Source organism: Pseudocercospora fijiensis (genome assembly GCF_000340215.1).
Source record: "Pseudocercospora fijiensis CIRAD86 unplaced genomic scaffold MYCFIscaffold_8, whole genome shotgun sequence".
In the NCBI taxonomy this organism is placed as follows: domain Eukaryota; kingdom Fungi; phylum Ascomycota; class Dothideomycetes; order Mycosphaerellales; family Mycosphaerellaceae; genus Pseudocercospora; species Pseudocercospora fijiensis.
In genome coordinates, this window is record NW_006921539.1 from 1,559,598 (window position 1) to 1,581,871 (window position 22,274).

Genomic DNA, 22,274 nt, shown 5'->3' on the forward strand with positions numbered 1-22,274 from the left:
AACTAATCTACGCTACGCCCAAATCGGAAGCTCGATCTTAATGCTATCTGCCGTGACATCTCAACAAGGATTATCGCTATACACGACCTCTACGATAGGCTGAAGCCATGCAGTGCCCGGTCTTGAACCCGCATACTCCGCCATTCAGCTCCGACGATCATGATATGGCGAATACACATACGACGCACATAAGATGGACAGCAAAGTCCTTGATCAGGCAGGAGGAAACCAGAACATCTTATCTACGGTCTCGGCTACCCACGACTACAAGATCGCTTATGAGACAAGATTCGGACGTGATGGTCTTGGAGAAGTAGTCTCGACGTTCTTCGCTTTCTACGTCGGACAAATTGAAATGCGGATGCGGTCATTCTTCCTCCTTCTTACGGGCCTTTTGGCTTTGGGAGAAGCAGCTTCACCGACAGCATGGTATACTGGATCTAGTTCTCTTGCGACCTTTCCTTCGCTACTGGATGCGGATCTGGAGGATTTGTCAACTGGACTGGAGAAAGGACTTTTTACTAGTGTTGATTTGGTCAAAGCGTACCAAGCTCGAATTTTAGAGGTCAATAACACTCTGCATATGGTCACTGAGCTTAATCCGGATGCTTTGGCTATAGCAGCGTCGCTAGATGCTCAGAGAAAGAATGGCACGGTCCTTGGTCCACTTCATGGGATTCCGATCTTGATCAAGAACAATATCGCGACAGCCGATGAGATGAATAACACTGCAGGATCCTGGTCCTTGTTGGGAGCGAAAGTACCCCGGGATTCGACTATCGCTGCGAAACTGCGAAAGGCTGGAGCTGTAATCTTGGGAAAGACGAATCTTTCGCAGTGGGCGAACTGTCGCAGCGAGAACTCCAGTAATGGCTGGTCTGCTTATGGTGGCCAGACATATGGCGCTTATTATCCTAAGCAAGATCCAAGTGGGAGCTCAAGTGGTTCTGGTGTGTCGAGCTCTATAGGTCTCGCGCTAGCGTCTCTCGGCACGGAAACGAGTGGAAGCATCTTGAGTCCCTCAGACGTCAATAATTTGGTAGGTATAAAGCCAACCGTCGGCTTGACGAGTCGTTTTCTGGTGATCCCAATCTCAGAGCACCAAGACACTGTCGGCCCTATGACAAGGTCTGTGAAAGATGCTGCGGCGGTCTTGCAAGCTATCGCGGGACCGGATGACTACGACAACTACACGTCTGCTTTCCCATTCCACAGTGTCCCAGATTATGTCTCTGCTTGCGACTACAACTCCCTGGCCGGCGCTCGCATTGGCGTGGCTCGAAATGTCCTTGAGATATGGCGACAGTACACCGATCAGCCTGTACTGGATGCCTTCGACGAGGCAATCAAGCAGATCGAAGCAGCAGGAGCCACAATCGTCGATGCCAACTTTACTGCCTTCGCTGCCTGGCAGACCGACACTAACAACAGGCTCGTCTTCAATGCCGATTTCCTCTCAAACCTGGCCCAATACTTCTCCGAGCTCTCGTATAATCCGTACAGCATCACCGATCTAGCCGGCGAGCGGAGCTGGACGCATTCGCATCCAATCGAGGATTGGCCTGAGCGAGATACCAACGAATGGGATGCGGCGCTGAACCAGGGCTGGAACAATACAGATCCTAGATTTTGGCCTGCATACCAGATGGGTAATATCTTTTATGGTGGTGAGGGCGGCATTCTTGGCGCATTGAAGAGGACGAATACCACCGCTGTCTTGTTGCCTACTCAGCTGAGTCCTAGCATTCCGGCTCTTGTGGGCAGTCCAGTCGTGACAGTGCCCATGGGATTCTATCCATCCAACTGGAATGTTTCGATGAATGGCTTTGGCAATCTTGTGGCAAAAGGGCCGAATGTACCGTTTGGTTTATCTTTCATGGGTGATCGGTGGAGTGAGGAGACGTTGGTCGGTTATGCGTATGCTTATGAGCAAAGGACTCATCACCGGAAAGCGGTGTTGCCATATATCAGACCCAAAACGGAATTAGTAAATGTGGTCGGCCAGGCTTGATAAAATCAAGCGAATTCGATATGTAGCGCTCTCTCCAATAACAGTCACCATATCGGGATTGCCACCAAATTTAGCAATATTCTTCTGAACACACTGAAGAGCGTATCGCTGATCAAGAAGCCCAGCATTGGCATCTCCATATCTCTGCAACGATGAGCCTGCTAAAAGGTCGAATGCTCCAGCTAGGAGGCCGAAGTAGGTAGCGTCTTAGAAGGACCACCCAACATGGCCAATGAAAGCTTGGCACCGGACGACCTTGATGCAACGGATAGAACCCGGGTTAGGTGGACAGCAATCCCCTTGTCGAGCAACGCTAATCACTGAATGCGTCCAGAAGGCCGATTCAACGAAGAGATTGACTTCAAAGCCTACGATTGTGAATGATCCGCGGTAGGTGAAGAGCCTTACTAGTGGCTGTAGTGAATATCTCAGATGCTGTATCCAATAGATCCATAGCTTTCAAAGGACCTGGGCGGTCGAGAGCTTCCAGCCGAAAGCCAGACCGCTCGGCCACGACCCAACCTCACTCGTCGATGCATTGCATTGTGAAGAACTTTTGCCGCACGCAGAGGCCTGACGAATCGTCAAATCGCACTCCGGGACCGGAAAGGACGATGTTTCAAGCGCGGGATGTCGACATGCTTGCAATGCTCCATCCTTCACCACATCCTTATCCCTTTCCTCGGCTTCGGCCGATCGCTGACTGCTTGCTGAACATCTCTATCAAACCGATGCTCCTCAAACTTCCACCAAACCCCCCACCCGGCAATCGTAAAAATCGTAAGAGGGATAGTGACAGCCCAATAAACCCAAAAGTCAGGGGACACATTGCTTTCCTCAGAATTTTCACCATTCTGCCAGACAAACATGCTCATACTGAACAGCGTCGCCACGAACGTGCCGGGGAGATAAGCAGCTGTGATCAGAGCGATAATCTTCATCGAAGTACTGTCCTTGCCAGCCGAAGCCGCGATCCGGGCACTCGTCTGCCCGTCGTCTTGTGCGATGGTCGTGTACAGGATGTTGAGTTGAAGCTGCATTCTCGCTTCTGACGTCTGCGTCACTTCGAGACAAGCTTCAGCGTAATTCCGGATGTAATCCAGCGTCTCTGTGAAAACCTTTTGCGACGAGGCCTGAGTTTCCAAGATTTTTTTATTCTTGCTGGTCAGAATCCCAAGCAAGAACTCCGCACAATCGATATCCCATTGAGGCGAACGTTTGGCGAAAATGATCCAAGTGGAAAGATCATTGATCGATACGATCAGTTTCTTCGCATGTTCTCTTTGTAAGTGCTCGCCGACGAACAGGCGTTGATCATCGGCATGTTCGCCTTCGTCGGGGAAATCGAGGTAATTCCGCTGCGAGCGACCGGCTTTCGTGACTCCGACACTGTGTTCGAGGAGCACGACTTGATGGCTGATTTTTCCGAGCACGTAACTGCGCGTTCGGAGCGTATGGGCAACCAGGAATTGACAAGGTAGCAGGAGTGGATGTGACCAGTAAGCTTGACAATCAACGAGCTGCTTCGCGAAAGCTTTGAGGCTGGGAGATGGAATATCATGTTTCACTTGGTCGAGATCGAAGGCGTAGCCAAGATTCAGGGCTGTGGTTATGCCGGTTTTGAAGTCATGTGCGGTTGCCAGGCCTCCGGTCGAACACTCCCATTTCTGTGGCGTGCGGAAGATCAGTCCTGTGAAGTGTCAGCTACATGGTGAGCCTGTCATTGCCCGGAGCGAACTCACGGTAAGCGTCATTTACTGCATCTTTTGTTTTCTCAGACACACTGTGGGCAGAGAACACCCCAGAAGCCTGTTGAAAAGAAGAAAAAGTGCAAGGCGCGAGGTTCAACGCTTCCAAGACTCTTGCTGATAAAAGTCGACCAGGAATGGCTTCTCTAAACCCAGATTTAGATTGTGCAAGCAGCAGCCGAATACCGCCCTCGAGTTCGCCTGACTCTGGCTGTGGTTGATGTGTTGAGTAGTAGCCCTTCTGCCATGCCCAGTCCTCGACATCGGCTTCTGGGATAGCCTTGATCACCAGACTGTAGGTGGGATAGTCTGTCTCCTGAAACATGAATCAACGAAGAGGTTGTCGAAGGTGATACACCTGCCCTACATGTGAAAATTTGTATGCCTCCAAAGATGCGAAGTGCCCTGCTTGGATCTTATCAGCGGATGTGTGGAGTGGCGCATCGTGGAAAGCTTTCAGCATAGTGCTTCTGATAAGGTCGCACGTTCATAGAACTCTTCGTTCCAAAGCGACAGCTTATTAGGGAACATGATGATCGTTGGTCTTGCAAAAAGAAACGATATCTTCAGCACGGGCGGCTGAATGCATAGAAGGATTCGACTTGACAACTGTGGCGGCTAACCAGCCAATAGCGATGGTCGATGCCCAGCCATTTGATGCATAGATGCCTTACACCTTCTTGAACATACTAGGTAGGACAATCCTCGGCGTAGACATTTCTATACTCCAAGTGCCGCTCGAATGGCCTTGAAGTTTGGTGTGCCGAATCCACTTGCAACATCCCATCCCTCACCAGAGGGAAACCCGCCACTGAGCAAAAGAGTTAGCAACCTCAGACATCGTATTTCAGCAGAAATCAGATCGCTTACGTATTGCAGCCAGTAGAATTGCCGACAGTGACATCGGTATAGCCTGCACCATTGCTAGAGTAGAGCAAAGGGTTAAGGAATCCGAGTGGAGGTTTTCCAGCTGCCATCAAAGCATCGTTGACGAGTGTGAGAACTGGATCGTATTAGTTAGCACCCACGAAGGCTGCTCATTTTGGCAAAGAGCAACTTACCACCAGCACTAATAGGTGACGCAACACTAGTCCCATCAACAGCAACCGTCCTTCCCTTATAAACAACCTGAAACCTATAACTCTGCGCCGAAATATCAGGATAAGCCCTCCCATTCGGGTTGTAAAGTCCCTTATTCAAGCCTCCAATCGACGCGAGATACTTCTTCACCTGGGGCGCCTGGTAATCCGGTCGAGAAAAATATTCGCTGAAGCCACTGCCCGCAACATAGCCATTGCTGGTGTCGAAAGCGACCTGTTCAGGGGAAAAGTCTCGGGTGCCGCCCACAGCGGTAATGTAGGGGCACGAAGCTGGGAAAGCGGGCAGGAATTTGGGCGTGGATTTTCCGTCGTTGGATAGACATGTGTTTGGGGCGCCGACGCCGTTGTCGCCGCTGGATAGCAGAAGAGTGATGCCTCTGGCTCCGAGCTGGGCGAATTCGGCGCAGACTCTTTGGGCGTAGTTCAACGGTACGGTTTGCTCGTCGTCGCCGTAGGATGTGGAGATGACGTATGGCAGATTCGATTGCTTTAGGACGTAATCGAGCCAGGTCAGATACGGCTCATTGGTGTTGGTAGGAGTGCTGATGTCCGGGGTGAATGGGGGAGAGCCACCGGTGGAATAGGTGGTAAGCTTGGTGGGAACAATGAAGCCACCCAGAGCCTGCATACAAAGTCAGAAGACAAGGAAAAGAGCGAGGAAGACGAGCATACCTGCGAATCAAGGTTGGCTTCCACGCCAGGATTAGTCTGGTCGTTGGAAGCATTGGCAATGATCTATCTGCATATCAGCCCGAGTCTACGCTTTGTATAAAATATGCTAAGAATTTTGTACCGTTCTGGTGAATGCGTAGCTTTGATTGGCATCAGGACGTTGCTGAGCAATATACTGATGAAAATCAGAGTCGGACGGCTGTTTACAAATGTCAGTACGAGTTCCATAGCCGCTTGTCTAACACATACCACTTCACCGAGGTAATTCGTCCAGGCAGCATAGTTCTTCTGAGGAACCTTGGGAATGTAATCGGTTGTATTATAGACGGTCCTCACACAGTTCAGAGATACAGACGTTCCGCTGCAAGCTGCCGGTGCAGCCTGGACAGCGAGAGATGCAATTTTGTTAGTAGCAGAAAGATCGACAATTTTCAGATCCGAGGAGTGAAGTTCTGGCTTTCCCCAGTAGTTTGTGGGCTGCACGGTGTCGATGTGACCATGGAGGGATCTTGGAAGACTGTATGCAGTCGTTCGCACGACTTGAGCTCCCTTGCCATCTTGATATTGGTGATATTCCGTATCCAAGAGCTTCTCGACTTGCTTGACAGGCAGTGCGATCACGGCCCAGTCTTTTGCAGGGCTGTATTCTACCTGCTCCTTGAAGATGCCATGGCTCTGGTCAAAGTTAGCTGAAATGCCACTTTTCGCGGGATTCTTGCAATAGTACCTGAAGCCAATCTTCAACGGCACTCAAGGCCTCTTCAGATGGAGCCGTAAAGGCACGAATCTCTTCGGCCGACAAATGCTGACCATATCGATAATGATTTGGATCGCTGACTTCGTAAAGATGTCTCTCCAGATCGGCAAAGGAGCCTTGCTTCAAACCAATTCGGAGGTTGATGGTATGCTCAGGGTCTGGTTTGCCTGATTGTTCCCATCCACCCGGGACGAAATGAGAGCTATGCACAGCATAGTCTGAACGATCGTCTAACGGTGCAGCAGTCACTGCTGCTGAGAGTCCAGCAAGCCCAAACGCAAAAACGGCCTTCATTCTACAGGCACCTCAGAGGATGTTAGAGAGGGATTGGAATGGCGAAGCAAGGGATGAAGCTTTCCAGTCAAGACTCCAAGCCCTTATCATCTCTTATAAATGCCAGACTCATGACCTGCTACATTAGTCGGAAGGCCGATCTGCCATTATCTGTCAGTAGTGCGGCAAACCTTTCCAGAAGTTGTGTGTAGTTAGTGCTGCAACAGTGTCAATTCATGCCGCTAGGGGCCAGAAATCAATCGGGTTTCATGATCATCTGCGCTTCCGCAAGGGCAGCCGCCAGCGCACCTCTCGAAGCAGAGTGGTCCTCGATTTGCGTGCGGGAAATAAGCTTGGGCACTAAAAATGCACGATGCCGTGGCCTAATGCACATTCACTTCCTCCTTCCGCTTCAGTGTTAGCCAATCATTGGTGGAAGCGGGGCGCAATTAACCACATCAGGACGCTGGCATGATATGATGAAGCTGTGAAACCATCCATATCCCCAGTAGCCTGTAAACAGGTCAATTAGTAGTGAAGATCCTGCATGCGTTTCTTCATGTTCATTCAACTCATCTCATGTCCTTTGCTGCTCATATATTTATTATCTGTCGTTCTTCATTATTCCCTCATATCATCCAATCTCTGCTTCCTAATCTTCAAACATCTTCTCGATGTCTTTATAGCGGACAGGCTTCGTCAGGAATAAATCGATGCCGCTGCTGTACGCTTCTTGTCTGGCATGCTGGCTAGCGAGCGCTGTAAGAGCTACAATCATAACAGGTTGTAGTCCTGCCGCTCGCTCGTACGCTCGAATTCGCCGGCCAGCCTCCAAACCATCCATCACAGGCATTGTGATATCCATAAATATCACAGAAATAGGAAATATACGTGAGTTTACGTGTGGTGTGGATGAAGTCGGCGTAGAGTGGCTGGGCTGTTGTCTAGCTAAATGGTTATTCCTATATGCATGCAAAGCTTCTTGGCCATTGACTGCTCCAATAAGTGCGCTTCGATTTTTTCATGAATCGTTCGAGTAAAGTCAGGTTGACTGGATCGTCATCGACGACGAGCACGCTGGAGGCAGAATCCCGCACCGAGCGTCGTTTGAATTCTGGCGAAAAGGTCCGTCGAAGCTGGTCGTCTACACCCATCTCCGATATATTCAAACGCGCCATGGCGTTCGACGCCAGGTTCTACAATATCCTCCTGTAAGCTCCAGCATTGACGCGGAAGTTCCAGCCAGACGGAGGTAGCCCGTGAACGACCATGTCAAGGATGACTTTGATAGGTTCTGAATGTAACGATAGATTGTTTGGCGATTCGAAAATAGGAGACTTCGGACTGCTTGCGGGCTTTGGCGTACTGTGAAGCATGCTGTGCAAGACCTCCTCGGTCAAGATGGAAAGGTCTTGAACAGTGTCTGTAGGCGATCTCTGCCTCGTAGCACGGGCCCACGGCGGCCAGATCTCAGTTTCGGTCGACCAGTATCTTTTTCAGCAGATGCATGAGCATGCTCGGGGAGGTTATTGATAATGTCCAGCAGGGACCGACCACATGAGTCAATAATTTGCACCTACAGGTTCGCACCGAGTTAGCAATCTTCTGCGAGCCAAAGAACATGGCTAAAAGCGGGGGATATGAGAATTAGCATGTGTGAGAGCAGATCATAGCGTGCGACAAGGCGGCAGAGTCATGCCTTGGGCATTTCAATACACCTACCATCTCTATGCTCATGGTCAGAGTCTTGCTGAAGACTCAGGGTCGCTGTTGCTTCCGCAAGAATATACTAATGGCTCTAGAGTCAGGGCAATGCTCAGGCAGGTGGAGGTGTAGCAGGTATTGATTCACCTGGTAGGTCTTGTCGAAAAGTGAGATCAGAACACGCTTGGCGTGAAGGCGCAGAGCGACTATGATACGGGTTATATAAGCAGGTAGATAGTACAGTTAAAAGCGTACAGTATTCGATAAGGTCTACGAAGGAGGGAGAGGAAGGTTAGGAAGTTAGGCTAGCGCTAAGCGAAAAGCCCTGCCTAAGGCACCAAGACCCTAGCTTCACTCAGCCGGTTACATGCCTTTCACATGCCCTCTAACACAAGCCCTTTTACTTATCTCTAAGTCTATCTATCTAATACGTCTCCGTAAACAAATACGGCCCCTCCCGATCCCTAACCTCGACCTTTATCCTCGCCTCCTCAACCTCCTCCCTACCAATCCTCAACCCTGCCTCAATAACATCCCCGGTAACCACCGTCCCCACCCCCTTCGGCGTCCCCGTCAAAACAACATCGCCCTCCTCCAACGTCATAACCTTCGAAATATCCGCCAACTGCCTCCCAATCCTAAACAGCATCAATTCCGTACTATCCCTCTGCTTCACCTCCCCATTCACACTCAACCACAACTCCACATCGTGAGGATCTGCGATCTTGCTCTTGTCAATCGGTCCGGCGAGGGGGAGGAAGGTGTCGAAACCTTTGGCTATGGACCAGGGGAGACCGCGTTTTTTGGCTTCTTCCTGCACGTTGCGGGCTGTCATGTCGATGGCCAGGAGGTAGCTTTCTATGGCGTCGAGCCAGCGCGTTGAGTCGTTTTCGTCGAGGTCGCGGAGGGTTTTGCCGATGACCAGGCCGAGCTCGACTTCGAAGTGCAGGTTGACGCCGGCGGGGCGTAGGATTGGGCCTTCGTGAGGGAGCAGGATTGAGGAGGGGGGTTTGAGGAAGAAGAAGGGTTGTTTGGGGCGTTGGTTGTTGAGTTCTTTGACGTGGTCGGCGTAGTTGCGGCCGATACAAATTACCTGGAGTCGTCGAGAAGTGTCAGCATCAGTGACTGATGAGATTCCTCCAATGCTTCAGAGTCAGCTGATGTGTCTACGTACCTTTCGGCAATTGGCTTTGATCTGCTTTAGGTCGGCCATCTTATTCGATGTACTCGCGAAGGCTCTGGTGCTCTGAGATGTAAGATATGGTCTCCTGCAAAAGACGCCATTGGGCCTGCAGGTGGTCGTAATATGTGCGCTTTGTGATCCGGCGGAATGCAAATGCAAATGCCTGCTCACGGCTCGTCCGAAAGGTGCGGACATATTCCTACTCGTTGATCGACGGCAGATGTGTGCTCTTCTCCTCTAACCCTATCATAACCCAGATGTTGCCATATATTCATCAATGTTGTGGCAATGACTTGCCCCGCTAAGATTTCTTTACGCCGAAGCGAGTCCCCTTGGTCGGAGATACGACCTCGCCACTTCCCCGAGCCCCAGCTACCCGCCCGAGCCCCAGTGATACAGTGGATTATGGAATCCGCTGTTCCTAACAAAATCGCGTGGGGAAGCGATTTCCGGATCCCCGCAACCACTACCGACCGGGCAACCACTGCTGCTAGCTATGAAGCCAAAGTTTGTTAGCAAATCAGTGGTATAGCAAAATTCAAGGTGTTGTTGGTTGCTATCTACTCAGGTCTAAGCGGGTTACGACCTGCAGCCTTGTAACTACGCGAGGCTATATATGCTGGCTCATACTGGTCTCTAGCCTGCTGGCTAGCCTGTTGCTGCATATGATACTGCTGCTGAGTGAACTGATGGTGCTGCTGCTGAGTGAACTGATAGTGCTGCTGCTAAGTGAACTGATGGTGCTGTTGCTGCAGCACCTGGTGATGAAGTGGCCGTCCTGTTGGCTGTGTAAGTGACTATTGTTGTTGTTGTTGCTGGTGTTGCTAAGCAGCCTGTCGTTGCTGCTGTTTAAATAACGCCGCCTGCTGTCGGCTATGTTCAATCTGTTGCTGAGTGCGCTGTTCTTTACGCGCTCGAAGGTTATTAAGCTCTTGCCGTAGAAGGTCTAGCTTAGAAGGAGGTTGTAGTTATAGTTCAACCGGAAGTGATGGCTCTTAACGTAGATTATAGCACTCGAAGCTAGAAGGGTAGTAGGCAGAGCTACATAGTCGATCAGCCTTCTAGCAAGGACACTATTGAGTACGGCATTAGCTCTTTACGCACTTACAGTGCTCAATAGTCGTCCGCAACTAAGTAAGCGATACGCTAGGCTCGAGTACGAAGGCCGCTATTCTTGGTATTGTTGTCTTCTACTTCTTAGCGACTGCTATCTCATTCAAGTCGTCTAATTCTCGAGCCGTTGCTATACGTTTTGTTGTATACAACGTCGCTCCGCTAGTAAGAGGTTTGCGGTTGCTATAGATTACCTATAGCTCTCGAATACGGTGCGAGTCAAAGAGCCGTGCCTTCTTAAAGTCGACAAACTAGTAAGCGTAGAAGTGAGAAGGCAATAGTACTACACGGCTGCCCTCTGTCTCTAGAAGCTTTATAATATCGTAAAGGTACGGATGGCTATAGGTCTTAGATAGGTAGTCGTTGTAGCGGCACTATAGACAAGAATACGAGTATACCGAGTGCTTAATCTCGTTGCTATTAGCATTAACTGTAGCCTTCAAAAGCGAGTTAGTACGCGAGTGTAGAGCCTATACTTCGAGAAGGCAATAGTCGCTAACAACTCGAGTTATAGAAGACTAGAATAGACCGATTAAGGCCTTAGAACAGCGCTTTAGGTTGTTAGCGAGTACAGCTCGGCGGCGGTCGTAGCCTTAGTGCTACTAGTTAAGAAGCGACTCGAAGAGGGTGAAGATATCGTACCGACTGCTATAGTTTAACTACTCCTTAATCCGACCGTAGGTTACCTCGACTCGTAACGTTGTTTTACAGCCAAAGTGCATTACTTAGTTAGTCCAGCAGTAGACAATCTTCTCCTTATAACACTACTAGTTATTGTTCAAATAGGACTTAAACTGTAGAAACACGTTATCTAGCTTATAAGCCTTATCGTTGAATTCTTCCTCGGACTGACTCTAGACTATATAAGTAAACAGCTTCATAAACTGAGTAGTCCTTAGACTATTAGTCTACGAGCTATCGTTAGCCTTCACCTATACAAAGTCGCCTCGTTCTTTGCGTACTCGAGTTAATATGTCTTATTATAGGTGCTAGTCGCAGACGATATTCTTAGACTCTAGATATACCTCGTTAATCGCTAATATAAGAGCCGCTTTACGGTTAGTGCTAAAGATAATAGGTAGTGGACAACTATGCTTCTCGAAGCTATTCCGGATTAACTATAATAGCTGTATAAAGGCCGCCTTGTTAGGCTTCGGTTTAACAAGGCTAACACCGAGTTCAATCGTATTATTCATCGGTCTAGCGGCGACAATATCTAGCAACTCGAGGTTATATAAATTGGTGCTGTAAGTCGTATCCAAACAGATAATATATAGCGTGTCCTTATAGGCAGAGAGCGACCGTAGATAGAGGGCAACTATTGACCGAATTGTACTATTCTTAGGATTAGTTATTATCTCGTAGAAGATTGAATTCTCGTCCAGTAGCTTAACCATTCTCTCGGCCTAGTTTAACTCTCTTCGAGCGATAGTATTGCGGTTGAAAGCAATATTATAGACGTCGTATAGCTTTAGAATAACTCCCTAGCCTCGGAAATAGGCTATAATCTTCGAGGTTGGCATTCGTAACTGCTATAATCGCTCTAGTTGCTTAAGGAATTGCTGAGACCTCGTACGGACACGCATATTAGTTAATAAGACAACGTCGTTAGGTCTATAGTTATACTAGCAATGTATATCTTTAGAAGAGTGGCGAATATACTACTCACTATCCGGCGTACGAGGGTCGATAGCAACAGCGTAGAAATAGAATTTACAGCCAATCTTCTTCGTCTTCTTCTTCGCCTTGTTAGTCGTTATCTAGGTGCGTTTGTTAGGCTTACTAAAGCAGCCGTAGACGTAGAGATAGCGGTATTTGATACTATCCTTATTCTTCTTAGGTTTCTACTCTTTAAACTCGAATCCAGTGTCTATACTAAACGACTGAATATAGCGTACGAGCGTATTCTTCGAAGGAAACGACGACTAGCGAGGCAATAGCCTACGAGGGCGCTTAATCGTTATAAACTCGTGCTTTTAAGGTCGCGGCGATACTAATCGATATTCTAGCAGATTAACACGCTCGCGCGGTAGCGATAGCGATAGTAAGCGCGAGCGGCCTCGAATACGTGTCTCCGAGACAAATTGAACCTCTTCCTGCGACTTAATAACCACCGCCGAGAGCGCGCCTTCTACACCTTCCACCTCTATTTCTACCTCCTTCTGCGACTTAATAACCACCGCCGAGAGCGCGCCTTCTATACCTTCTACCTCTATTTCTACCTCCTTCTGCGACTTAACAACTACCGCCGAGAGCGCGCCTTCTACACCTTCTACCTCTATTTCTACCTCTTTCTGCGACTCAATAACCACCGCCGAGAGCGCGCCTTCTACACCTTCTACCACCGCCGCCGCCGCCGCCGCCGCGCCGTTACCGCCGCCGGCGATAACTTTATCGAGAAACTCGTCGTAGGATAGAGATTCAGCCATTTTCGGTAGTTACTAGGTAATCTGCTGCAAAAGGGGGAAGAAATACGAACTTTGGGTCTACGGTGGAATTCGAGGCGCGAATTCGAGGCGCGACCTCCGCGCCTGTTAACAACACCATCTAAGAACGGATATAATATATAATAGGTGGAAACAGCACGTAATCTAATTCAGGACGATTCTACATTGGTATATCTACTAGGGCTCGGGCGGGTAGCTGGGGCTCGGGGAAGTGGCGAGGGAGATACGAGCCGATTGACTTCGGGAGGGGGCTGGTCCGAGCCAGGCTCCCTGAAAAGACATCTGGACATCACTTGAACGAGGCTGGAACCATATTTTATCATTTTTGTGACATTGCCGCTCTTAATCTGCTCCATCAAAGTTCATTACATTTACAGGGTATCGACATGCCAAATCTCCTCTACCTCTATGAAGTTTTGCAGCCGGAATTGAGTTGCTTCAAGCAAGCCTATCATCGCTTGCTCTTCTTCATCTTTTTCCCACTAGCCCTTTCGGCCTCCTTTTGCGCCTCAGCAAGAGCTTCTCCTGCTTTCCTCTTCTTCTCTTCCACGCCTTTGCCAGACTTGACCGCCACGTTCGAAATCGATCTTCCTTTCTTCGTAGCATCTTCGACTTGCTTCTCCGCGTCACCGAAATCTGCCTTTTCATTGATAGCATACTTCTCCATGTCAAGGCTATCGATCATTTTCCGATTTCGCTCACGCTCATCTTCATCAAACTGCTTGGCACCATCGTCAAGATCAGCTTGGAGCTCACGGCGAACTTCATCGGGATCAATTCCATCGTGGTCGTCCCGATCTGGCCTCGCACCGCCATTCGTTTGTGCTTTCGGCATAGTGGCCTCGATAGCTCCAGTCTGTAGCTGTCGGAAGTAGGAGCTCACCTTTCGGATGACCTTGACAAACATGGCCAAAAGCTGTGAGACCGAGAGACCAAGCTCTCTCTCCAAGTCCTCTAAAACTTTGCGTTGCAGCCCGATGGCACAGATGAGCGCTTTCTGCACACCACTGAGCTGGATTCCATTCTCATCCTTAATGCGGCCCGAGAAGTAGAGTTCCGCAATGATTGGCATGAGATCTAGAATGACGTGGTAGTCGAGCATGTTGTTTGCGTAGGAGTCTAGGCGCTTGATATCGAATGGGGAAAGGCGGTCATCGAGCTCATGTTTCGTCAGTGGACGAGCCTTATCAGACTCCTCCAGCAAAGCGACGCCTTTATTCGCCGATTCATCGATTGCAAGTGCTTGGACACTGCCAAACGTGCGAAACTGGTAGGAAAGCAGGCTCATGAAGCGGCGATGGAAGTCCTTTGCGTATGCGCCTAGCCAGCTTGGGTCGGATGAGCCAGTCTGGAGAGTGCGGAGCATGACGCAGGTGTGCTCGCCGGTCAGTTCGTTAGCCGTCTGGCGAAGATATACGGGCACGAAGCTAGCTCGTTGCCAGAACTTGTGCAGCGGCTGAGTAAGTCCATATGACACGCCCAGATAGTCAAGTGCCACTGGCTTGCGTTCTGAAAGACGAGCAAATAATGGCGGCATGCTCTTGATGTCACGGACTTTGACATTGTCTGCAAGAAGGCTGGCTTGCTCTAGCTCCGCATCTGTAACACGGACCATCTCCTGCTCGTGGATAGCAGCCTTGGCTTCTGACTCGTCAAGATTGATATGCTTGCCTTCGTAGAATTCGGTAAGCTGTTGTAAAGCCCTAGAACCATATCCCATGCTGGCGTAGTCTGGATTCGTCGCTATCCGCACCACACGCGCGCCGCTGAGGCCAGCGAAATCAGAGTCCTGGAACTGCTGGCTGACCAACCATGGGATGAGATCTCCACCTGCTCTCTGACCTCTCGAAAGGCTGCTAAGCACGCTTTCGCGACTGATCTGTCCTTCGAGAGACACTTGCAGCACGCACAGAATTTCCGGAAGCCGATTGGTATCTTCTGACACTGGCGGCACGAGAACAAATAGCTGGTGTGCAGGCGCATCTGACATGAGCTGCAAGTCGTTGGGTGTGTTCTTATAGTGTGATGCGACATATAGCGCCATCATGTTCTGCAAGAACTTCTCACTGACCGGGTGAAACGAGAACAGCGTGTCTCGGTTGACTTGCAGAAGCTCGCACTTCGATGGATGTGGCGTGCCCTGAAGATTGGTCTGGCGTGGGAGGGTCGCATCGAGGCATAGCACTTTGTTCAGCCATTTCTCGACGCCGTCGCCAGCTGCGTAACGAATTGGCTCGGCCAAAGTGATCTCACGCAGTGATCGAGAGGTCCGAGGTGGCAGATCTTCCTTCTTCGAGTCTTCACGACTCGTTATTTTGCCCTGACCGATTGGCTTGATGCCCCCTCGTGACTGCTCACGCAGCTGCTGAATGAGCTTGAGCGAAAGTGAGCGACCAGTCCCCTCATAGCCGTTGATGGTGGATGCCATGAACACAAGATATGGACCCATCAACTTTCTTACAAGTGGCAGAGGAATGGCCGCAGCCTCGTCGATGACCAAGAGCTCGGCTTGCCCAAGAGTGTAGGCATCTTGAGGCTGAATGTACTGGATAGTCTGACGATGAGAACGATGCACGTTGACACGGACAATGGCCTTGTTGAAATCCGGGTTGGTGGACTGGATGATAGTATAATCCAAATGATCTTGGTAGCCAAGCGCATCGAATCCTTTGAAGACGAATTCGAAGAGCGTCTTCAAATTCTCAGGCGACGGTGAGGTGATGAAGATGTTGCCGTAGCCATGCGCAATAGCTGCAGCGATAGCCATACCAAGCGCAGCGGATTTGCCACGACCGCGTCCGGCAGTCAAAGTCACTGTGCTTGCCAGGGTCTTCTCGGCGATGGCCTCGACAAAGGTCATGAGCGCCTTAGCCTGGTCGACCGTCTTGGCAATCTTGACCAGATCGCCAACCGGCTTTGTGTCCTCCAAAGTCTCCTTGATCTCTTCCAGCTCCTTGCTCGATTTCTGTTTCTCCGTCTCATCACTCGGCTGCTTCTCCACCACGTTCTTGCCTCCAGAGATGGGCAACACATTCATCTCATCGTCGATGACCAAGCAACTCTCGCAGCTTCCCAGACTTAAGATAAATCGCTCGTTGAATCTCGCCACCACATCTCCATGCGCCTCAGTGCGGTACCGCGAATGGATGTCCATGCTCAAGGTGTAGAGCTGCTTCAAGCTGTTCATGCCTTTCAGCAACAGCAGAACCAGCCCCCCACCTTCCACCGTCTCCATGGTTCTCGCGAGCAGGTTTGGCGTGATGGCCTCAAAGTCTTGCAGGATGCACATGCCGTATGTATTTCCGAGGATCTTCTCAGTCTCCTTGTAGTAGACATATCGGATATTCTGGGTGCTGACGAACAGCTCGAAGGGGTCTTCCGAATGCACATCGCGCGTGCCTCGCTTGATCTCCTTCTTAATCTTCTTCTCGCGCTTCTTCCGATGCGACGAGAACCCGAGTAGCTTATTCTTGTAGGCCCATAGCACAGACTTGTTTAGCTTGATGTCGAGGTTGAGCAGAATGTGGTACAGATTGACAATGACGTCCTTCTGGCGATCGCCGACAACGACGAAGAAGGAGCGTTTCTTCTCCAGCATGCCATTGCGGATCAAGGCAGGAATACGCGCATCGATGGCTTTCTTGGGCATTTTGGTTAGTAGGGAACGAGGGCGGGGAAGGAGATGGTTCAGAGATGCTGCGAGTGCGAGATCGCAAGCCTAGATCATTCGGTCTTCTCTGAGAGGGGAAGCGCGATCACTGCCGTGGGGTGACCGCTGTGCTATAGCGATGTCGCTATGTTGGTGTTGCTGTGCGAGAGGCAGAGTCTCACAAGCAAAAATTGAAAATTTCGCCAGTCGACCGAACGGCGAAATTCACGCTTTCCCCACCGATCGGCAGCTCGCGCGCGGCCCGTCTGGCGCCCGGCGCCCGGCGCCCGCCGAGAAAGCCAAACCGGAGCGTCGGGCTGGGGTCCGTGGTTGGCAGAAGAGCACAACGCTTTACAAGCACAAGCTGGTGGCATCCCTGGAGCAAACACGCGAGCCCCAAGTATATGTACTGTAGAATATACTGTACGCGCCTGCAAGAGTACTGACATTATTACATAGTCTCCGTTACACGAGCCCTTACCAGGAGAGGCATGCCAACAAGGGAGCGCGTCAGCTCCGCTGCCGTGAAACTTCTCGTGTGAGCCTGGGCGGCGGGCGCGAGCCTCGTCCTCGCCTCGTCCATGGAAACCGCGAAGTGGCCTGCGCTCGGGTGAGACACACTCGGAACTCTTGGCTCGAGCGATGTACAATCAGGCTGACATCGTCCTGCAGTGGCCTCGTCATTGGCACCGTCGTCCTCAGCAGACATGCCGAAAACAGTTTCGCCTTCGACAGACCCATCCACTCCGCCGTCTCGGTATTTGCTAGTGCAGGAGCAGCCTGTGTAGCCGTCAGCAGATGGTTGCCGAAGGCCAGTAGCGACCGCAAACCGTACAATGGCCTGCACTACGACGCGCTTCCGCTCGACGATGTACGCGAGCCGCATGCCAGTCGCCCACCGAGTCCGCCCAGGGAAGATGTCTCATACGCCAGCAGTCTGCGCAAGTTCGGGATGGCTTGGCTGCTGCTGGTCCTGGCGCTATGTCTTCGAGCAGAAATCACACGACAGGTGGTTCACAATGTCCAATGCGCTGGCCGCAGCTGGGAACCGCTTGTGCCTCTGGCCTTGGCCGTCTGGGACTACTGCACAATCCGGAGGAAGAGCAGGAGGCAATACCATGACGATGCCGGCGCAAATGTTTATGAAATGGGCGCCCAGGGGATCGCACGTGCCCCATATGCTGCTGCTCTCGCTGTGGCACTGATGGGTGTTGGTGGTATGCTGGCACTGGCATCGACGAGCAGTCCGCATAGCACATACATCTGCGCTGCTTCGCTGAGCTTCCGCGCAGCCATCCCATACTTACAGCGTTTTGGAACCGTTCTTGACGTCGTGATTGTGGCCTGCATTGGTCAGCTAATGAACTCCCACGAAGGACGAGGATTCAAAGGCTGTGCTGTGCGATTTGCATCGGTGGGCTGGGCATTTCTTGTCCGTAACTCCGATGCTGTTTCCGCCTGATTTGACACGCGCTGACCATGACCAGTTTTCCGCCGGCTTTTGGATAGTCGTCGGCTTCATCTATTGGGTTGTCCAGGAGACTGGGCGGAAATGGTTGCTTACGATACCCCATCTGTACTTTTGGAGCGTTTTGCGTCTTGGCCTGTACACAGCATTTACATTGATTTGCGCATTGGCGAGCGTGGGTACCAATCGCCCTTACTGCAGTCCGAATGCTAATGGCCGTAGATATCTCACATCGGCCCTCTTACTACGGTCACTGTAGCCGCGTTCACCAGCCTGCTTACGATAACGACAGCATCTGCATGGACCAATGGACATCCTTTCCCGCCCAATTCATTCGGTCTTGCATGGTCAGGCATTGGCATGGCCGTGTTAGGCATGGAGCTATACTTTCAAGCCGAGACCGTTTCTGAAGAGCGCCCACCGAGAAGCATGTTTCGCAAAGTGCCTGCTTGGCTGCAATTGCTTTTACTTTCGATTCTCGTGTTCTGGACAGGTCTCTGGGTCACGCATAAGAATGCTGTCAATTTTCATCCCATCGATATGCTCATCTACGAAGCGCAGAGCCAACAACAGGCCTACTTGAACCAGTCGGCAACCAGCACGACTTTGCCTCAAGCTGTTCATAACTACCGAGTTCGATATCACAGACAGCCTCCACCCGGGTTCGACGCCTGGTACGAGTACGCGACCAACCGGAGCTCGGCTGTCATAGACGATTTTGATAGCATCCACCGAGACTTGCTCCCGTTCTATGCGCTCACTCCAGAAGAGATTCGTGAACGCACATGGACCATGATCTCTCTTCCTTGGAATGATGCTGCAGGCATCATTGTACGTAATCATCAAGTTACAGTCGCGCCGAATGTGCCTGGGACCCATCAGTGGATGCTTGACGGCCTAATCGAGATGATCAAGAAGTTCGCAGAGCACCTGCCAGATATGGATTTAGCGTTCAATCTCAACGACGAATGCAGAGTCAACGTCCCGCACGAGCACATTGAATCAATGCGAAGAAAAGGCGAAGCGTTCGGTCTAATTCCGAAACCAGAAAGGACGTACTCGCCAGATCGAGCCGAGCAGTGGAAGCCTATCCCTGATCGACTGCCAGACGATCCGGAGAGATGGAGTCCGCTGGCCCACCTGTCGTGGCAGAAGATCTTCCATCGATTCGGCAACAACGCATGTCCCGCCAACTCTCCTGCGCGGAATGATCGCAAATGGGATACGTCTTCACTTTGTACATCGTGCACCTACCCCCACTCACTCGGAGCATTCCTCGCCAATTGGACGCTGGCTGCCGATGTATGTCATCAGCCAGACCTCGCCGATCTACATGGCTTGTATCTCTCGCCGGCAGCATTCAAAGGCTCTCGCCAGCTTTATCCGATCTTCTCACAAAGTAAAGCTGGAGGATTCAATGACATTCTGTATCCGTCCGCCTGGAACTACATGGACAAAGCACAGTATGCGCCGAACGATGAGCATCCAGACTTGGACTTCTCTGAGAAGCAGCCAAAACTGTTCTGGCGTGGTGCAACGTCTGAAGGCGTTTCGCATGGCAATGTCGACCAATGGCGTGGCATGACTAGGCAGCGATTCGTCCACTTGGCAAACGATATCAATGGCACGAACCCTGACATGCCACTTCTACTACCGAGCGAGAAGATTCCTGGCATGCTCGAATACAAGTACTTTCCGACCTCGAAATTGACAACGCTACTGGCAACCGACGTACACTTTGTGGACGGTATCGCACGCTGCTTCGGTCGCGACTGCGAAGACCAGGCCCGAGAATTCGCTCCACTAGTGCCGCCATCTGACTTTCAAGATCATTGGAAATACAAATATCTCCTTGACCTGGATGGCGCGGGATTCTCAGGCCGGTTTCTTTCTTTCCTACAGAGCAGGTCACTTCCATTCAAAGCAGCCTTGTTCCGCGAATGGTGGGACGATCGTGTCACTCCTTGGGTTCACTTCGTTCCTCTAGATCTCAGAGGGCATGGTTTTTGGGCCACACTGGCATACTTTGCTGGGATTGATGCGAGTAGCGCAAGTGGTAAGGAGCTCAAGGTACCTGCACGCCAGAAAGAAGCGGAACGTATTGCGACTGAAGGCAAGAAGTGGGCAGAAACGGTTTTGAGGAAAGAAGACATGGAAATCTACTTCTTCCGACTCTTGTTGGAATGGGCAAGGCTGACAGATGACAAGAGGAATGTCCTAGGTTTTGCTCTTGAATGATTGAATGAATGAACGACGAAGATGCGACTTTCAATGAATATCCATAGCGAGGCGTTCCCGGGCACAAACATTAGGGGCGCGCCTCTGTAAATTTACATACAGCATGAAAGAAAGTTTTGACCTCCCTAGCCGCCCTGGCCGCACTAGGGCATTCCAAGGTGACTATTCAAGAATTGTGCTGGATTTTCGGAAGTGAGTGCATCAGGCTAGATGGCCTCCGATCAATCACCGGACAGCAGGTAATGTCGGCAGAATCGAACCAGGCTGACTGACACGAATCAGGAATCGTTCTACCCAAAAGCATTGCGGTGAATCAGGCTAGACAGCGAGCGGAGCGGAGCCCTTAAGAAAATAGCAATCGAGGAACGCCTAGCCTCAATCTTCGGATACTCCAGCTTCGAATGCCAACGCCACCAAGTCCTCGGCATGCACCCAGTCCCAAAATGGAACTACCTCATCGAAGCCGTCTTACCTCTGAGCAACATCAGCAGCACTGTCCTCGGCCGCCTCATCGCCGGTTTGGGCAACGGTCTCGGTCTTCACCTGACCGCCATTCCACTCCTTGGATCTTTTGACGCTTTCGATGTCTTGTTCAATTGGTTCGGAATCATACAAATTCAGGGCATTGATGCTATAAAGGATGATCATAGGGAGGCGCAGATGGGATATTTGGATTGGTATGCGGATGAGAGCAACCGACTTGTACATTCACCAACGACTTCGGCCTCGAGCCACCCTATAGGGTGTTGTACTGACGATATGCCTTTGCTCTTGCTAGAATTCGAAAGAGACTTGGCTCTTGATATTGGACAACTGCGATGACCCAGATGTCGACTACGCTCCTTACTGTCCGAACGGGCCCAGAGGCTCTACAATTATGACCTCGAGACTGGACCTGGAGCTCGAGTACGGTACTCTTGGATACTGCCGATCGGATGGATTGGATGTGGAAGACAGCGTGGCGCTCCTTGCAAAAGCAGCAAAATTGCCGGTGCTGCCTGACATCCGCAGAATCGCCGCCGAGCAGATTGTCGCGCACGTAGGCTATCATGCCCTGGCAATCATTGTGGCTGGCTCTGTGATCAAGACTGGCATACATACCTTGGAGGAATATGGTCAAGTTCTTGCACGGACAGAGTCTGAACTTTTGAAAACGAAACCGAAACAGGCGCAGTCCACGTATGGGACGATACATGCCACTTTCGAGGTCTCCGCTCAGCGATTGGAAGATTCTAACGAGGATTCTGCAGGGCATGCACTAGAGCGCGTATCTGGATCGAGCCGCAGTGACAGAGGAGCTTTTCCTCAGGGCATGGGTATTTGGACGCGAATGCTTACCACGACGTCTTCCAGAGGGACCACCAATTCAACTCCGAAGATCAGAAAGACCACGAAACCCAGCAAAAATTTGCTAGTATCAGGATGTTGTCTGAATGGCACCTTGACACGGCGCTGGACTTCAAATGGACCTCCTCCGACGACTTGTCCATGTTTCGGAAGGCAAGAGGCCAACTGGTGGATTTGGCTCTGGTCTCTCTGGTTTCCGAGGACGGAACTATTGCCATGCATCCATTGCTTCACTCATGGGCAAGAAATCGCCTTTCGATAGTGGAGAAGGCTGCGTCGTGGAGCACTGCCGCTGCCACATTGACTCTTTCCTCCCACATGAAGTTCCACTGGCATAGCTATACAATGCATCTACGCCCGCACATTGAGGCCTGCTTTGATCTACTTACGCCTGATATTGAACAAGCCATCCCCTTGTTCGATCTTGGCACCATGTTACACCTCTTCTGGACCCAGCTGTACCGGGCTGAAAGTGATTACATTTATACAGTGGTGGATACTATTACCAGACTGCTTGAGCCTCACATCGACGAAAGATCAGAAACATATCCACAACTTCTCATC

At 50.8% G+C, this 22,274-nt stretch overlaps 9 protein-coding genes across 9 annotated transcripts; 3 read left to right on the forward strand and 6 right to left on the reverse strand.

The window, feature by feature from the left end:
• Positions 1-361: 361 nt before the first annotated feature.
• MYCFIDRAFT_34968 (uncharacterized protein) lies at positions 362-2,011 on the forward strand (the record flags this gene model as incomplete). Its single annotated transcript, XM_007931476.1, has 1 exon — positions 362-2,011. The coding sequence occupies one exon, from the start codon at positions 362-364 to the stop codon at positions 2,009-2,011; it is 1,650 nt and encodes a 549-aa protein (XP_007929667.1).
• Positions 2,012-2,403: 392 nt separating this feature from the next.
• MYCFIDRAFT_212197 (uncharacterized protein) lies at positions 2,404-3,163 on the reverse strand. The gene has a single exon (XM_007931898.1). The coding sequence runs from the start codon at positions 3,049-3,051 to the stop codon at positions 2,671-2,673; it is 381 nt and encodes a 126-aa protein (XP_007930089.1). The 5' UTR covers positions 3,052-3,163; the 3' UTR covers positions 2,404-2,670.
• A 1,229-nt stretch (positions 3,164-4,392) lies between these two features.
• On the reverse strand, positions 4,393-6,582 carry MYCFIDRAFT_57642 (uncharacterized protein; the record flags this gene model as incomplete). Its single annotated transcript, XM_007931547.1, has 7 exons — positions 4,393-4,570; positions 4,630-4,762; positions 4,821-5,481; positions 5,532-5,594; positions 5,653-5,730; positions 5,781-6,206; positions 6,259-6,582. 7 exons carry the CDS (start codon positions 6,580-6,582, stop codon positions 4,480-4,482), a joined length of 1,776 nt encoding a protein of 591 aa, XP_007929738.1. The 3' UTR covers positions 4,393-4,479.
• A 38-nt stretch (positions 6,583-6,620) lies between these two features.
• On the forward strand, positions 6,621-6,948 carry MYCFIDRAFT_177958 (uncharacterized protein; the record flags this gene model as incomplete). Its single annotated transcript, XM_007931899.1, has 5 exons — positions 6,621-6,734; positions 6,761-6,776; positions 6,808-6,825; positions 6,854-6,883; positions 6,914-6,948. 5 exons carry the CDS (start codon positions 6,621-6,623, stop codon positions 6,946-6,948), a joined length of 213 nt encoding a protein of 70 aa, XP_007930090.1.
• A 31-nt stretch (positions 6,949-6,979) lies between these two features.
• On the reverse strand, positions 6,980-7,158 carry MYCFIDRAFT_177959 (uncharacterized protein; the record flags this gene model as incomplete). The annotated part of the gene is made up of 2 exons (XM_007931900.1): positions 6,980-7,104; positions 7,134-7,158. The coding sequence occupies 2 exons, from the start codon at positions 7,156-7,158 to the stop codon at positions 6,980-6,982; spliced, it is 150 nt and encodes a 49-aa protein (XP_007930091.1).
• Positions 7,159-7,213: 55 nt separating this feature from the next.
• On the reverse strand, positions 7,214-7,432 carry MYCFIDRAFT_34995 (uncharacterized protein; the record flags this gene model as incomplete). The annotated part of the gene is made up of 1 exon (XM_007931478.1): positions 7,214-7,432. A coding segment is annotated over one exon (219 nt), but the record flags the coding sequence as incomplete, so codon positions are not given.
• Positions 7,433-8,689: 1,257 nt separating this feature from the next.
• MYCFIDRAFT_33998 (uncharacterized protein) lies at positions 8,690-9,478 on the reverse strand (the record flags this gene model as incomplete). The annotated part of the gene is made up of 2 exons (XM_007931411.1): positions 8,690-9,358; positions 9,440-9,478. 2 exons carry the CDS (start codon positions 9,476-9,478, stop codon positions 8,690-8,692), a joined length of 708 nt encoding a protein of 235 aa, XP_007929602.1.
• A 3,835-nt stretch (positions 9,479-13,313) lies between these two features.
• Positions 13,314-16,657, reverse strand: MYCFIDRAFT_50810 (uncharacterized protein; the record flags this gene model as incomplete). The annotated part of the gene is made up of 1 exon (XM_007931523.1): positions 13,314-16,657. One exon carries the CDS (start codon positions 16,655-16,657, stop codon positions 13,460-13,462), a length of 3,198 nt encoding a protein of 1,065 aa, XP_007929714.1. The 3' UTR covers positions 13,314-13,459.
• Positions 16,658-17,328: 671 nt separating this feature from the next.
• Positions 17,329-20,488, forward strand: MYCFIDRAFT_57635 (glycosyltransferase family 90 protein). Its single transcript, XM_007931546.1, has 3 exons — positions 17,329-18,089; positions 18,145-18,300; positions 18,348-20,488. Exons 1-3 carry the CDS (start codon positions 17,610-17,612, stop codon positions 20,361-20,363), a joined length of 2,652 nt encoding a protein of 883 aa, XP_007929737.1. The 5' UTR covers positions 17,329-17,609; the 3' UTR covers positions 20,364-20,488.
• Positions 20,489-22,274: the final 1,786 nt, after the last annotated feature.

What these genes read in the sequence shown, in the direction of transcription:
- MYCFIDRAFT_212197 (XM_007931898.1), bottom strand. Translation starts at nt 3,051, where the DNA reads ATGCAGCTTCAACTCAACATCCTGTACACGACCATCGCACAAGACGAC.
- MYCFIDRAFT_57635 (XM_007931546.1), top strand. Translation starts at nt 17,610, where the DNA reads ATGGCTTGGCTGCTGCTGGTCCTGGCGCTATGTCTTCGAGCAGAAATC. An exon ending in CGGTGGGCTGGGCATTTCTT is followed by an intron (nt 18,090 to 18,144) that starts GTCCGTAACTCC and finishes GACCATGACCAG; the next exon opens with TTTTCCGCCGGCTTTTGGAT. An exon ending in TGATTTGCGCATTGGCGAGC is followed by an intron (nt 18,301 to 18,347) that starts GTGGGTACCAAT and finishes TAATGGCCGTAG; the next exon opens with ATATCTCACATCGGCCCTCT.